The sequence below is a fragment of the Notamacropus eugenii genome, chromosome 4, assembly GCF_028372415.1.
Source record: "Notamacropus eugenii isolate mMacEug1 chromosome 4, mMacEug1.pri_v2, whole genome shotgun sequence".
Lineage (NCBI taxonomy): Eukaryota > Metazoa > Chordata > Mammalia > Diprotodontia > Macropodidae > Notamacropus > Notamacropus eugenii.
Window position 1 is genome coordinate 96,168,954 of NC_092875.1, and position 16,750 is coordinate 96,185,703.

Below are 16,750 nucleotides of genomic sequence, written 5' to 3' on the forward strand. Positions count from 1 at the left end.
GATTAATTGCTTAACAAGGGTGCATCATTCACTAGTTATACTTCAGCTGCCAATTATCCCTGAATTTGATGGGAAGATATTTGGCATATTTTACTAAGGGGTAAATAGGCCCTTCTCTTTGTAATAGTGAGAAAGAAAAAAATGAAAGGGTTTCTTGCCCTCATGAAACTTAATGTCACATCTTTTTTTAACCATTTCATATGAGTAAGTCTTATGTGAAGAATATGTAACTTGCTTTCTTCCTCTTTTGTATTGTCCCATAGTGCCTAGGACAAACCTAATGGTCAATAAAACCTGCTTATTTGACTTGATTTACAGGTATACATACACATATACATTCACACACATATGTAAAGACAAATACCCATATAAATAAATAAATGAAACCATAATTAGGAAGACAGAATAATTGAGCTATGGGACAGACAGTAGGTGCTGCCAGTAGCCCTAATGAGAGCATCAGTTTCTCTCATTCCCAGGGTGTTTGTTGCCAACTTATAAAAGCAGTAATAATCCTATTTTTGGGTACTGATTTTTTTCCTTTTGTATTTTCCTCAATTAATAAACATTTATATATTTTCTCTTCCTCCTGCCTCTCCAACTCTTCCCTTTGGAAAAAGAAGAAAAACAAAACCTATATGACAAATACGTGTAGTTAAATATAACAAATTCTGAAATTAATCATGTCCAAAAATATACATCTCATTCTGAATTTGAGTCTTATCACCTTTTTGTCAGGAGGTGGATAGTATGCATGCTATATCATCAGCTCCTGGAATCATGATTGGTCACTTCATTGATTAGTTCCCATGTTGTTCAGAGTGGTTTGTCTTTACAGTGCTGCTCTTTGTAGGAGCTGATCTCTTGGCTCTCTTTGCTTCACTTTGCGTCAGTTCATATATAAGTAGTATCAGGCTTCATTACATTCACTTGACATACGTTACTTATCTGTTCCTTACTAATGCATACTCTCTTCCTTTCCAGTTTCTTGTCACTGCACAAAACCCCCAAACAACTCACTATATATGTATGTGTATATATGTGTGTATATATAAAAATAAAAATATATAAATGTATATATTTATGTATACACATATATACATGCATACATGAATACATATATTTCCTCTTTCTTTGATTGAGGTTTGGGCCATTGTAGTTTTGCAGGGTCAGGGGTAATGTATGGTTTATTACTTTTAGGGACATATCTAAATTGCTTTCCATGATGGCTAGACCAATTCATGCCCCATGAACAGTATATTAATGTTCTTGTCTTTCTGCAGTCCCTCCAACATTTTTCAAGAATCTCTTTAGAATCTTTGCTGATCTACTAGATTTGAGATGGAAACTCAAAGAGTTGCTTTAATTTGCATTAAGTGATTGGAAACATTTTTCCATATAGTTATTGATAGCTCAGATTTCATCTTTTGAAAACTACATATCTAGATTTTGACCTACACTAGTGTTTCTTAAATTTGGGAGCTGATTTTGTTGAGAGAAAGAATGAGAGAGCCAGTTACACCTTAGATGTCGCTGAGATGTGTGACCATGATTCTGGGTACCTGGATGGTTTTCCATAGGTCTCGATTTGTTTTTCTTTGTTGCATGTCCCTGATTACAGTCTTTTGTAGTGGTCTGTACTGTAAGCTTATGAAAGTATTAAGGATAGTATGCATCAAGGGGGGATGGGCAATGAGAACTCTGTGTCATAAGGTTGGCAGTAATTGTGTCCTTGACAACACCTTTTGAGACTTACCCTCTTCTCTCAAGTGTGCCTGTGTCAGAATTATGGCAGTGAGAAGTCTCTGAACCCTGACACCATATCTAAACACATCCAGCTTTTGCCTTAAAAACTTATTCAGAGATCTAAATTGAAATCAATCTAAAGATGATGCAAATGTGCATGATTGCTCATTTAAATCTCAGCTTGTTTTCCTAGTGTTACTAAATTTAAAAGCATTTCAAAGAAACGTATTCTGAACATTTTAATATAATAACTATATCATCTACAGTAGAATGAACCTCTAATCAGCCCCCCTGATAAATGGTTTGCTTGCTTAATTGATATGATTGCCAGGGAAACAGATATAATGCAATGTATTTCAGGTATTCTAAACACAATAGATAATTGGCAGGCAATTTTGTCTGTACTTAATCCACTATGAGTTCATTAGGGTGAATTGATGTTTTCTAGCTAAGAAAGACTTATGTATCTTTACCTAACCCCACCCTATTTCTACCGTTTATTTTCTTCTTAACTTGTTCTTCTGAAAATAGGGCAAGGTAGGACCAGGTCCAATTGATGGAAATTATAGGAAGAATTTTTCTTGCTGAGTATTGGAAGGAACTTCCTAATAATATGAGCTAAAAATGGTATGAGCTGATCTAGTAGGTGGTTATCTTCTTGAGGGCAAGGATCAGATCTCCAGCTTTTTACTATAGTACATGATATATTTTAAGCTAATATTTAATAAATGTTTTTTGAATTTCTTTGAATGAACTTGACTCGGTAGGTCAGGAGTTTTCTACTATGAAAATTTCTTCCTTGACCATGTTCTTCCATCTCTTGTCTCCATTCCTTTTCCTAGGAATGTTCTCCCTCTTTAGCTCTGCCTCTTGGAGGCTTAATCCCAGTGCCACGTGCTCCAGGAAAGCCTTTCTTGATTTCCTTGGTCATCTTTTCAGAGTACTGTGTATTTACTTTGTATGTGTATTGTGTTTGCTTATCTGTGTACATATTTTGTTCCATAGGATGATTTAATCTACTTGAAGGCAGAGACTGTCTCACATTTGTCTTTTCTGTCTCTAGTGTCTAGACATAGTAAGCAATTGATAAGTATCTGTTGACTGTTTGACCTTGACTCTGGAATCCAGGGCCACCCTTATACTCTCTGGTTGTGGAACTTGGGCTTAGTCATTTGCTACTTAATTTTCACATGTGCTGCTTTTTTTCATTATGCCCAAGATTAGAACATATAGCATTTTCATTTTGGGACTAATAGTTTCTTTTTAGTAATACTCATCATTAATACTACCCTGTAGGTTTTTAGAATCACATATCTGCATCTTCTATCTTACTTTCTCTATAAATTGAACAGTGTATACCTGAGGAAGTTTTCATTACTGTAGGAATGTTAAGTATTAATGAGTAAGAATCCTTAAAAGCAATTTTTCATGCAATCTTCTTTTGTTGACATTTGTAGACTTTCTCAAGTTTCATGTCTCTTTGAATTGTTGACTCAGGTGATCATGGTTTGGGGAAAACTGTAAATGTAAATTGTTACAGGAGAGATTTTCCATATAAGTTGTGAAAAAGTAGGAGATTTTGCCTAATCTGGGAAGAGATTTAAGTTCCCATTACTTAAGAACTCTGATGAGTGCAGTGACTAACTGTGACTCCAGAATACCAAGAATGGAGCATGTTTCCTGCCTATTGGCAGAGAGATGATGGACTAGAGTTGAAGAATGAGACATATTTTTAGACATGGCCAATAAAAGGGTTTGTTTTGCACAACTACACTTATTACAAGGAATATTAAACAATTTTGGGGGGGCATCAAAAGGGGTAGTAATATCAATATGAAAAAAGGCATCAATGAATCATTTAAAATATGCAGAAGTGAACAGAAGGAATTTTAGAGGGGAATACAAACAAGATAACTTTTGGAGATAACACGCTAAATTTAGCACATTAAAAAAAAACTCAAAACAAAAAATTAGGTATAAATAATGAGATTTGTGGTATTATATGCAATACTCTTTCTCTGTTCTTTTTTTTTTAGAGAAAAGTTTAAGTTTGTTGGTGTTTGTTAAATCCAGAATAACCCAAAACTTAAAAAAAAAAAGGTAGTTTTCCTAGTAGGTAGCTACTCTGGTTTTCCCAAACCTATTACTAACAGTAAGAGCAGCAATAACAATAACTAACAACAAGTATGCTGAGTAGCAGCATAGGGTAGTGGGTACCTTTGTGTGATCCCAGGTGAGTCATGTCATCTCTCAGTACCCTGGCCAAGGCTTTAAGACTCCTAGTTGTAGAAGAGGTGCCAGGTTGCATTGAAAGGAGGAATTCCCTTACCAAGAATTCCATACACCAGTGAAATCATAAGTTCAGAACAACAACCAAAAAGGTATTGATCAGCTGGCATGCATATAGCATTTTGTGATTTATAATGTAATTAATTTGCAGGTAACCTGGGTAAGACATGTGGTCCAAGAGTTTTTTCCCCTCAAGATTGATTCCCCAGCCTTCTGACATCAAATCTCGTGCTCTTTCTATTGCAGCAGAGATGTCTCCAATAGTAGCTAACATCTCTGTTGCCTTGTAATGATTTACAAAATGCTTTCTTTATATCAGCCCTTTGAAGTAGGTAGCACAAGGCTAGTAATACTGTAGGATTTCAAGCCCTGTAATTTTGTCAGGCTTATGAAATTGTATCTCTTACCTTACTTAGAAACAGTCTTAGAAATTTTCTGGAACAAAAAATTCACTCAGTAGTTAATCTGAGGTTCTGAGCCTCTCTGAATTTAGCATTGGATAACAGTTATCATCTCCAGGCCCATTCTTCAACACTTTCCTGTTTGGTAGAATTTATGTTCTTTCTTCAAGAGCCCAGTCACCTTTGTGGTATCAAGAGGCACTGGATTTAGTCAACAGGTCAGTCAGTAAGTATTTATTAAGTGACAACTAAGTGCTAGGCACTGGGCTAAGTAAGGGGAATAAAAGAGAAAGGCAAAAATCAGCCTATGTTCTCCAGGAGTTAAAAATCAAGTTGGGGAGACAATATGCAAAGAAATCTGTATAAACAAGATATGATGAATTGGACAATTTGGAGATAATCAGCAGAGAGAAGGCACTAGAATTAAGGGAGATCTCTGAAGCCTTGTTGCAGAAGATGTGACTTTGTCTGAAATTTGAAGGAAGCCAGGGAAAATGTGAGGCATAGATGAGGAGGTAGGAAATTCCAGTCATGAGAGATAACTAGTGAATATGCTTGGAGTTGGAGGTGGAATAGTAAGGAACACCATGTCACTAGATTGCAGAACACCTGGGTGGGGAGGGCTTGATATTGATAACTGAGGGGAGGATGAATTGAAGTGGAGAGAGACTTGAGGCAGTGAGATCAAGTAGCAGGCTATTGTGATAGGTGAAATGTGAGGTGATGAGGGGCTGCAACAGCATGTTGGAAATGTCAGAGAAGAGAAAGTGGTGTTTACAAAGGTAGAAATGACAGGACTTGGCAACTTCTTAGAAATTAGAGAGTGAGGAATCAAAGATGATATGTAGATTTTGAGCCTGGCTAACTGGGAGGAGAGTGGAGGAGGATCCTTGATAGGGATAGAAGAGTTAGGAAGAGGAGAGACTTTTGACAGGGGGAGATAGGTAATGAACTCAGCTTTGGATATGTTAAATTTTAGATATTTCTGCGACATCTGGTTCAAATTGTCCACTTGGCATTTAGAAATATGAGACTGGAGATTAGGAGAAAGGTGGACTTTTTCAATAGTGTCATCATACGTTATTTATATAGCCTGCTTTAAGTACTTTTTTCATAACATCCTTGAGAAGTGAGCAGTGCAAGTAGTTTGCCCAATTGATTTTTTATCTCGTCTCCAACTTTTAAAAGTTATGAATTTGACAGACATCAATCAACATGAATATTTTCATATGCAAGTGATAAACATTGTACATGAAACTTTGAATCTCTGTCATAGATACTTTAAAAAAAGATATATATTAATGTTAATGTACTGATATCAATAGTAACCTGCTTGTCTGTATCCCTTTCTGAATTTCCTGCTTTTCTCTTCTGTGGGTTCTAGTTCCATTTCTACCATTTAATATTTTTGGGCCTTGGTTTCTTTCTAAAATGAGAACATTGAAATGTAAAAAGAAAGAATAAAATAAAACTGGACATTCTATTATTACAATGACTGAGCTTGATCCTAGAGAATAGTTAAGAATTTCCAATTCCTTTTGTTTCAGAGTATGGGGAACTATGGGTGTGGAACATTATACATACTGTGCTCATTTTTCTGAGCTGTTTTTTTCCTCTTTTTAAATCTTTGTTACAGAAGAAGTTTTACTGGATTACAGAAGAAAAAGAGGTATATATTTGGAAATGAACTTAATGTAAAAGCAGAAAGCATCAGTGAAAATTGTTAAAATTAGACCAGAAATAAACTAGAAGGTTGGAGTACATGATCCCCAATTTTACTTCAACTCTAACATTCTTTCATTCTATTATTATTTTATTCTTACAGGCTATGTGGGTAGTTGAGGCCAGTGACTCTGGTACCTTACTTGGGGTGCAATGGAGATGACTTAAGAAGCCATTCCAGAATCATCATTCTTGTACTTTTTGGCCCCTATCTGTAGATTGTTGACCCTGCTGTAGTATTGGACTATTCATCCTGGCTGGTGCCCACTGCATTGTTGACTGGCATATTGGTGGTGGTGTTTTTTAAATGCGGAGGTGTATTGGGCCTGTTTCCAATGAATCTCTAACCTAGATAAGTAAGACAGACCTCTTTCAGGTTGGACTGTTGGAATGGCAAGGTGTAATTTAGTACTGTATAGTCTACATTTCTCTGTGGTGGAGAGAACTACTAAAAAATTAGTTTTTAATTCTTTCTCTAAGGGTGATTGTAATTGTCTGCCTCATTGGGAAAAATCAGTGGCTAAAGCAAAATCCTGAAAGCCATTGTAAATGTAGAAAGATATAAAAACTAATGATTTTTTTTGTTTGTGTTTTCTACAGATTTCCAGTGGGTTCAAGGAGATGTTTGTGAAGTCCAGCTGATGGTGTATAATCCAATGCCATTTGAACTTCGTGTGGAGAATATGGTATGTGTTCATGGCTCATTTATCATCACCAATGGATTTTTAAATTTTGAACTTAAAAATAAAATGAAGATTTCAATACACACATCAGAACACAAAAGTAGGATTACGTGTGAAAGTAACTCTCTTCTTCATACCACTTAACTTTTTTAAAAAGTGGGTAAAAGAAAGGGAAGAGAATAAACACTTATATAGCACCTGCTATTTGCCAGGCACTGTACTAATCACTTTACAAATATTATCTCATTTGATCCTCACAAAAACCTTGCAAAGGATGTGGTATTAGCTCCATTTTTTATAGTTGAGGGAACTGAGGCAAGCAGAGGTTAAGTGAGTATCTCAGGGTCATGTGGCTAGTAAATAGCTGAGAATGGATTCAAACTCAGGTCTTCCTCACTCCAGAACCAGGGCTTTATTCATTGTACCACCTAGCTTCCTTTTATAATAAACTATCTACTTTAATTTCAAAACTGTTCTGTTCATTGGTGCTTTCTCTTGAACTTCCTTCTGTTCTCTCCTATGTAGTACACAAGAAATTTTTAGGGAGAGAGGTCACTAATATTGCTGCCTCCACAGTTAAAAACAAGAGAAAGAAATAAACACTCTCTCTTTCCTCCCTCCCCCCCCCCCCCCCAAACTTGTAACAAGTCAGGCTAATCAAGCAAAACATACCTTTGATGTGGATTGCTCATTGCATTGATCAAAGCTCTGAAGTCTCTCAGAGTTGTTTCACCTTATAGTGCTGTTCTCATCTACATTGTTCTGATTCTTCGCACTTCACTACCTATCACTTTGTACTCTTAGGATTTTCTGATTGTTGTGTTGGCTTATTTCACATGAGGCAATAACATTCTGTTGCCTTCATATACCACTCTTTGTTTAGCCATTCCCAGTTGTCTAAAAGGCACCCCTTAGATTCTAGTTCTTCCACTTTCTTCCTTTCCCCTCCTCCCCACTGGCAGGATCAAGGAACTAGATTTTATTTGGGATTCTTCTGCCCCTAGTATTATCCTCCCTTTTAAAACCTCACTCCCAATCCCACTTGTTTCTTTGCTGAATCTGACATATTGAACATCAAACTGGTGTGTGTGTGTGTGTGTGTGTGTGTGTGTGTGTGTATGTATGTTCAGTCCTCTTTTATCCATTATAGATAAGAGTGAGGTTCATTTGGTACCACTACTTCTACCTCTTCCTTTATATTTGTGTACTTTATTTCTCACAAACACCAAATTATGGGAAATACTATGTTCTACCCCTTTTGTTCTCCTTTCTATGATTTTTTTAAAATCATAAATTTAGAGCTACAAGGTACCTCAAGGGTTATCTAGTTAAGTGCTCTCATTTTCCTTATGAGAAAACTGAGACACGTAATAAGTGAATGAAAAAGCTTTTAAGCATTTAAAATGTGCAAAACAATATCTTAATCATTGCAGATACATGTAGAAAAGCAACAGTCCCTCTTCTCAAGTAGCTCACCTTCTACTTGGTGGTGGGGATGATGGGGTGGTTAATGCAGGCCTTGTTTCCACTGGGATAGCTTTCCGGGATAATTGCTGTGAGCCTCGTGTGGAACACAATTGGTGGTGGGGAACAGCTTTTAGGCTCAGGGTTGTGTGAAGGGAGGTGGGGTTGAAGTGGTGATCTTTTGACTGGTCTATCATGTTCCTCCTCTTGTCTCTTTCTCAAGACTCTTTGATGTTTCACCTAGGCTTATTTCCCAGAATTGTTAAGTGCCTTGCCCAAGGTTACCCAAATTGGAAGTACCAAATTTCAATCCTGGTCCTCTAGCTTCTAGTATTTTGTGTGCAGTAATAGCCTGTGCTTGGTGCTGGGAGAAGGTACAAACATAAACAAGGCTTAGTCTCTGCCCTTACGGAACTTACAGTCTGTTTGACATACATTTCTGCCAGGCCTAGAGGCCTGAGGGCTACCTGAGTCTTACCTTACCTATCGCAGGTCTTCGGCTGGCCAAACCGGATAAACGTATGAGAGAAGAGACTTTCCAGAGTCGAACAAGGGTTAGGCTTTATTCAGGGTCTTGGTTACATGTGCAGGGGGATTTCTTCCTGAGGAGAGAGGAATCTCCCCAGGAGGCAAAGATCTTACAGTAAGAGAATGAAAGCAGAAGTGGAAGTGGGGAGAGAGGGGAGAGGGAAGAAAGAAGAGAGGAAAAGGGGCCTTCTGTCCTGTAAGGGCCCCTCAGCGCTAAGAACGCCTTCGGGCTTTCCTGACCCTACTTAAGCTCTCCTGCCGCATAGTTTGCTCCTGAATACCACCGTGCCTGTTAGATAACAATAGGTGTGCCCAGATCCGGGACAGTCTCGAGGGCGGGGATGCTCTCTCCCATCATGTTCTCACGGGAAGAGGCGGAAATACACGAGATCTCACTCCTCAATTCCCTCTTGTTTCCTGGGGGGCCTCATGAGAACTCTAAGGTTTAGAAGCTCTCACCTTTACCCGCCCGAGACTGTCCACATGGAACTGAGCTTATACCCCCAACACATTTCCTTTAGGATGTGACAGATGTGTACTATACTTTAAGAGCTTCTAATACCAGAATGCTTTTTAAATCCTGTCAGTGGAATGGCTTTTCTTAATATTCTTGAGTATTTAATTATAGAATAAGAGTTGGAAGTTACATTTGTTAGGTTATCTGAATCAATTCCAACTTGAAATATCAATCTTCTGTATGGGTCCTTTCTCAAATTTCTTCTGTGATGGGGAGCTCATTACATCTTCAGAATATCCCTTCCATCCTTGAACATCTGTAGTCATTAAAAATTTCATTTTTCTGGAGCTGAATCTGGTACAAATAAATACATAAATAAATCTGATATAAATAAATACCAATGATATTTATTAGTGGTGACCTCTGGAGCTATACAATTAAATCAATAATCCTTTATTAAGATGACAGGTTTTTAAGATCATGTTGCTCTTTAAGAGACTTTTCTACACTGAATACTTTTTGTTAGGCCTTTTAAATTGACTGGTGTCTGAGAGAGCTTACCCTCCATCTTCTGATCAGGACTTAAAATGTCATTGTTGCTGTATTATTAATATTTTTCTCTTGATATCTTTATGAATTTTATAGTCTTTGGCTTTTGTATCTTCAAAAATTGTTCTATCTTCATTATGTACATTGTCCTGAGAGTCTTGATTATATTACATATAGCAAAGCGACAACTACCTGAAGAAATTAATTCTTTGGTCTCTCCCTTTCTTCATGACCTGAGTTTTGATACCATTTTACAGTTTCCTTGTATAACCTATAGTGCCTTGTGTGTAGTGGACATTGAATACTTGTTTATTAAAAGGAAAGAAGTAGATTGCAATTGAATATTCAGTTCATTGAGCACTCACTCGGGACAAGAGACAATAGAAGACGTGGTCTCTGCCCCCAAGGAACTAACTGTTTGAAGAGGGAGCCAAGACGTGTAGAAAAATAACTGAGATACATGATGCACTATGAAAGTATAATGAGAGAGACACAGGGTACTGTGGAAGTTCATAGGAGCCTGGGAGGATAAGGGCAGGTTTCATCAAGGTGCCTGTATATCAATGATGTTCTTAGGAGGGTCTTGCCAGATTCTTGATTGAATTTTTACAAAAGTATTAGCTTCCCACAGTAAAGTTACAGGATTTCATACTGGGTTTTTGCACACCCCTCTCCCCACCCTGACCTGACAAAGCATTATGCTCATCAAAGAAAATCAGTCTCTCCCCTGATACTAGCAAAGAGAGCTAATTTAGGAATTCTTTCATGAAACATCGAGTTGATAGCAGGCAACTTATTAATAACTGTAGTAATACTTTTAGAATAAATGGAGGATTTGGAGTTAGAAGACAGCAGTTTGAGTCCTGACTCTGCTCCTTCCTGTCTGTGTTTTTGGCCTTGACCAAGCCATGTCCCTTCCAAGAGCCTCATTTTCTATCTTTTGAATGAGATGATCTTTAAGTTCTATGGCATACTAGCTATGTGAGTTTGGATAAGTCTAAGACTTAGACTCTGATATGCAGTTTCCTCATTCCCAAAATAAGAAAATAAAAAAGATGATAATTTTTTGCATATAGACAAGGCTGCCTTACAAGTTTGTTGTGGAAAATTCTTTCTAAATTTAAAGCATTTTGTAGATGTAAGTTGTGGTTCAGCACTTGTATGATATACATAAATAAAAAGTATTTTTTCCTCTTAATGAGACCATTTATACCTTTAGAGGAGCATGAGAATTACTCCAGTGTAATAGTTAAATAAAGATTCGGATGTTTCATGGTACTTAAATTACAAGCAAGACAAAAATTCATTGTGAAGATAATTTATGCAGAGAATTTAGGGAGAAAGGACACACACAAGAAACCTAATGAGTATAAAATAAGTTATTATTATTATTGAACTTTCCCCCAAAGAAAGTATCCCATTAAGAAGTTGAGAAGCAGATTACTTAAAATTCTAAAAGAGAGAGATTAAATAAGGTTTTAAAAAGTGACAATGTTGTGAAGTGGAAAGAGCACTGGATTTAGTATCAGAAGAATTATTTTTGTATCCCACATTTACCATTTACTAGCTCTGCTACTTCTAGGCTAGGTGATTAAGGCCTAGTCATTTAACTTCTTTGATTCTCTGTAAAATTAGTTATAATACTTTTGTCTCTTTTTTTAATCCCCAGTGCTTAGTACAGTGTCTGGCATATAGTAGGTGCTTAATAAATATTCATTGATTGTTTGATTAATATTCTCAATACCTGACAGGTTTGTGGTGCTAAAAGCAATTTATAAATTGTAAAATGCTATGTAAGTGTGCTACTTTTTGGTAGACAGATGAAAAGACAATTAAACTAAATTCACCCAAGCTTCTTGTATTGAAAAAATTTAGTAAAAAATACAAATTTTCTGATCTTTCTGACTTAAGAAGCAAGTATTGGTTACCATAAAGAAGAATGTTGGCATCGTCATCAATAGTGCTTTTGTGTGTAATTCTACAGTCAAAGCTAATTATTTGTTTAAGACTTTCTGCCTTGATTAGAGCTATTAGCTCATGTAAATATTTGATGAGTTAGGCCTCCCTGGGAAGCATAAGACTTGTGGAATTTGAACATCCCATATCTGTCCAAATACAGGCTGTTCTTGAATCTGGGTCACACCCATTAAATGAGATCTTTTTAAAGGTGGTGGTGGGGAGGCACAGATATCCACTGAGAAATAACAGTGATTGTAGGCTTCACTCAGATGTTATGCAAACACGATTTTGAGGGGAAAAAGTTTGGCTTTCATTTGACCCAGTTCAGTGCGTTTTGAGATGGAGCCAGCATACATATTGGTGTATTTATGCTTTTTAAAAATTAATGTTCTTGAGCATCCCATTCTAGTTCAGAAGTGTGATCTTAGATGCCAATAGGTGTCTCAAATTCAACATGTCTGAAGCAGCATCTTTTGCCCCAAACGCATCCTTCTTCCTAACCTTTTTATTTCTATTGAGAGCATCACCTATATAGTATCATCTATATAGTATAGTATCATCTGTATAGTAACTCAGATGAACAATCTTAGAGGCATCCTCAATTGTACTTTCTCTCCCTTTCTCACCCTGCCCTTCCCCTATACCCATTCTCTTGCCTAGTTTTGTGGATTGTACCTCCTCAACAGTTATCTTTTACAGTCATTTCCTTTTTTTCTACTCATCATAACCACCCTAATACAGGCCTTTTATTTATTGATCTTTTTGATGCTTAGTTTGGAATCTGTGGTCCTGGTTTGGATATCACTAAGCCTACTACTGCCTGATGCCTCAGTTTCTAATTCCCATCATGGTCTCTGAGGCCCTGGTGGGAGATTGTCATATAAGTGGATAGGATGGACCTCTGCAAAGATCACTGAGAGATGCTGGTAGAAGAATGAATCTGGAATAGCAGTGGGAACCTAGATATATGCCTATTCTTTCTCCTGAACCTGTGGGAGAAGGATTAGCTACTAATATAAAGGGTTTCAAGGGGAAACATGGAGTCCTCCAGGGATGGACAGTTTTTATTAAGGTGAAATGTAAGGAATTTTTACACAATGCTTTGGATGTAGGGGTGTTTAATTATAAAGTAGAAGGTTCCAAAAGAATGAGGAGGCTATTCATAAAATCATTGATTTATAGCTGGAAGGGACCTTAGAGGCCATCAAGTCTAATGCCCAGTTTTTCCACATGTGGAAACTGAGGCCCAGAAGGATTTAAGTGACTTGCCCAGGGTCATAAATAGTAAGTAGTAGGAGTCTGAAGAGGGATTTGAATTCAGATATCCCTCATGGCAATGTATAATTCTAGATGAATCAGTTCATAGTGGGTCTATAGGGTAATCAGAGTAATATTGCATGGGGTTAGGATTTGGCAGGAGAGAATCTTTGCGTTCTGCTTGCACACCTAATGTAATGAGACTGGGTGACTGGGAGTACTTGGTGACAACCCCACAGGAGCAGTATTTCTAGGCTGCGCTTCTTCAACAGACCTTTTTTTTTTTTTTTTTGATGCATAATTAATCTTGTAGACAGAATTCAGAACTTTTGGAGTTTTGGTGTATACTTCTACAAGGTCTGTCTCCCTTGCAGTGTGTCTCACCTTATTGATGGTGGGAATGAGACTTTGGAGACAGGCTTCTTGGCAATAGACTGGAGAGGAGCAAGGAATACTGGGTCTTTCTATGGAGTGTATTCTCTGGGTGCTCCTTGGCTTGTTGATTTGAGCATAGAACATTATAGTTAGAGATCTTAGAGACATTACAGTCTGACTCCATTATGTTACAAATGAGTTAACTGAGGTCTAGAGAAGGAAAGGGCAGCTTGGTGACACAGTAGAATGAGTGCCTAGAGTCAGGAAGACTCATTTTTCTGAGTTCAAATCTGACCTTAGAGACTTACTAGCTGTGTCACCCTGGCCAAGTCACTCAACCCAGTTTACCTCAGTTTTCATCTGGAGAATGAGCTAGAGAAGGAAATGGCAAACCTCTCCAATATCTTTGCCAAGAAAACCCCAAATGGGGTTTGTGACTGAAATGACTAAGTGACAGCAAGAGAAGGGGAAATGAGTTTTTAAGGACCTCACTGTGATATTGTTGCAGATCAGGGATTTGAATCCAGATCTCACACTCATTCTAATGATCTTTCTAAGATATGGTGCTTTCCTGTGTTTGTTTTTTATTTCCCCGGCTTGATTGTCATCAAGATTTTTTTAAATCCCTGATTGTGTTTGGCTTACAGAATTTTAGTACTTCATCTGTTGGGCCTATGCCTCTTTCTTCTTTAACATGGATATTTGAGGGTTAGCCACACAATTACATGCTTATTAAACCCAAGACAGAAATGATTTGCCCAAGGTTATAGAGCAAGTATTGGCTGAAGTGGCATTAGTATTTATAGCTACAAAGTCTGATTATATTGTTCAGTAAACACTGTGCAAGATGATTTTTATGTTCTTGGGTAAATTAAATGTGCAGCCCAGCAGCTGTGAGTGTACTATGAAACGCCTCTAATACACTTGAGTCACATCCATTCTGAGTTTACTCATTTCAGATTTGTGTTTCTTTGATCTGGACAGGGGTCAAGTTTATTTTTACTCCATTTTTGAATACATTTCTTACTAAGTTTATGGTGTAAAAAGATACTTTAAAAAAATATATTTATTTTCAGTTTTCAGTATTCACTTCCACAAAAATTTGAATTTCAAATTTTCTCTCCATCTTCCTTCCTACCCCTACCCCAGGACAGTTTGTGTTCTGTTTGCCCTTTCCTCTAATCTGCCTTCCCTTCTATCACCCCACCCCAACCCCTATTATCCCCTTCACTTCTATGTTCCTGTAGGGTAAGATAGATTTCTATATTCCATTGCCTATACATCTTATTTCCTAGTTGTATATAAAAACAGCCTCTAGCACTCATTTTTAAAGCTTTGAGTTCCACATTCTCTCCTTTTTCCCCTCTCCACCCACCTTCATTGAGAAGGCAAGCAATTCAGTATAGATTATGCATGTGTTGTCATGCAAAAGACCTTCATAACATTCATGCTGTGGAAGACTAATTATATTTCCCTCTATCCTGTCCCACCTTCCATTTATTCAATTCTCTCCTTTGATCTGTCCCTCTGCAAAAGTGTTTGCTTCTGGTTACCCCTTCCCTCAATCTGCCATCCCTTCTATTATCCCCTTCTCTTATCCCCTTACCCCTTACTTTCCTGTAGGGTAAGATAAAATTCCATGCTCAATTGAGCGTGTATGTTATTCCCTTCTGAAGCCAAATCCAATGTAAGAAAGACCCACTTTTCCCCTATTACCCTCTCCTTCTTCCCCTCCATTATAAAAGTACTTTATTGCCCCTTTTATGTAAGATGATTAATTATATTCTACGTCTCTCTTTCTCTTTCTCCTAGTACATTCTCCTAGTACATTCTTCTCAACTCTTAATTTTCTTTTTTAGATATCATCATCCCTTCAAATTCAGCTCACCCTGTGTCCTCTCTCTCTCTCTCTCTCTCTCCCTCTCTCCCCCCCTCCACACACACATATACACACATGCAACACACATATATACACATATGTATTCCCTCCAACTGTCCTAATACTGTGAAAGATCCCATGAATTACAAATATCATCTTTCCACGTAGGAATATAAACAGTGCAACTTCAGTAAGTCCCATATGGTTTCTCTTTCCTGTTTACCTTTTCATTATCTTGATTCTTGTATTTGAAAGCCAAACTGTCCTCCACTCCCAGCCTTGTTCTATAGACCCTTCCTGTCAAACCTCCAGATTGTCTTGGGCTGGCAGTTTGCTTCATTCTGTCATTTTGTGGCTTCTGCTGCTCTAGAATTTGTTTAGAGTCATTTCTTATAGGTTTTTTTTGAGGAGTTTGAGGGGAGAGCTATAGCAGGTCCCTGCTTCTATTCTGCCATCTTGGTTCCACCCTCCCTAAAAAAGATACTTTTAAAGAAGATATTGGTCTTAAAAATTTTTTGTAACTTTGTGGTTTGGAGAGAGGTTGTGTTATGACAAGAGCATCACATTTGTGTTACTTTGGACAAAGTACTTTGCATCCCTGGTCCTCAGTTTCCTTATCTGTGAGAGGAAGATATTAATGTCTATGCTACCTACTTTTCTAGGACATTTTGAAGATGAATGTGGATGAAAGTGCTTGTAAAATTATGCTGCATTTTATGTAAATGTATGTTATGTTGAGTAATAATGATTACTAATATATAATAAAAAAGGTGTCCAAATAGGTACTGCTAATTACAGATAAGTCCATAGCAAGTTTACCCTAAGAATTTTATTTGAGTTACTACATGTATTTGAAAATAATAAATAGACTTCTTTATTGGCTAATTTCAGTTTTATTTATTTTAGCTAACATTTATTGAGTACTTACTGTGTGCCTATGAGTCAGTATTTATTGATATTCTTTCAGGCACTTTTTAAAAAGTAAAAATCAGATCTCAGTTTGTTTTTTCTGCATCCCTTTGGTAACTTTCCCTTCTTCAGAGATCTTGAGAATTGATCTTTTGCAAATGCCCTAAAAATTGTCTTGCTTCAACCCCTGGTCTCCTTTATATATTCATGGTCTAGTCTAGCTTCTTTTCCCATCCTGTTTTTCATTAGTACTTCTGTTTCCTTGAGAAGCACACCCAGTACTTTGATCTCAGGATCTCCAACTGGAGGCTTCATGATTGTTAATAGATCTTTTTTGTCTTTCATCTGTTTTTTTCCACTTAGTTTCATCCTTTAAATGCTTTTGGTATAACTTTACTTAGGGCTTTCACCAAATTATTTTTAAAGTTGTTTATCTTTTCCCTGCTTTTTGCTCTTTCATGATGTGATTAACTACTCTTAATCATTTCACAATCTTTTTGGTAATATTTTACAAATTAATTTGTTGTCCTAA

The 16,750-nt window shown here is 37.1% G+C and overlaps 1 protein-coding gene across 4 annotated transcripts in view; it reads left to right on the forward strand.

Moving 5' to 3' along the window:
- Positions 1 to 16,750, forward strand: part of TRAPPC9 (trafficking protein particle complex subunit 9) — a 1,025,445-nt gene that overhangs the window by 191,404 nt on the left and 817,291 nt on the right. For all 4 annotated transcript variants that reach the window (XM_072602984.1, XM_072602987.1, XM_072602985.1 and 1 more), the window contains one exon: positions 6,759 to 6,844. In XM_072602984.1, the coding sequence (XP_072459085.1) occupies positions 6,759 to 6,844 (86 nt within the window). The remainder of the gene's footprint in view (positions 1 to 6,758; positions 6,845 to 16,750) is intronic.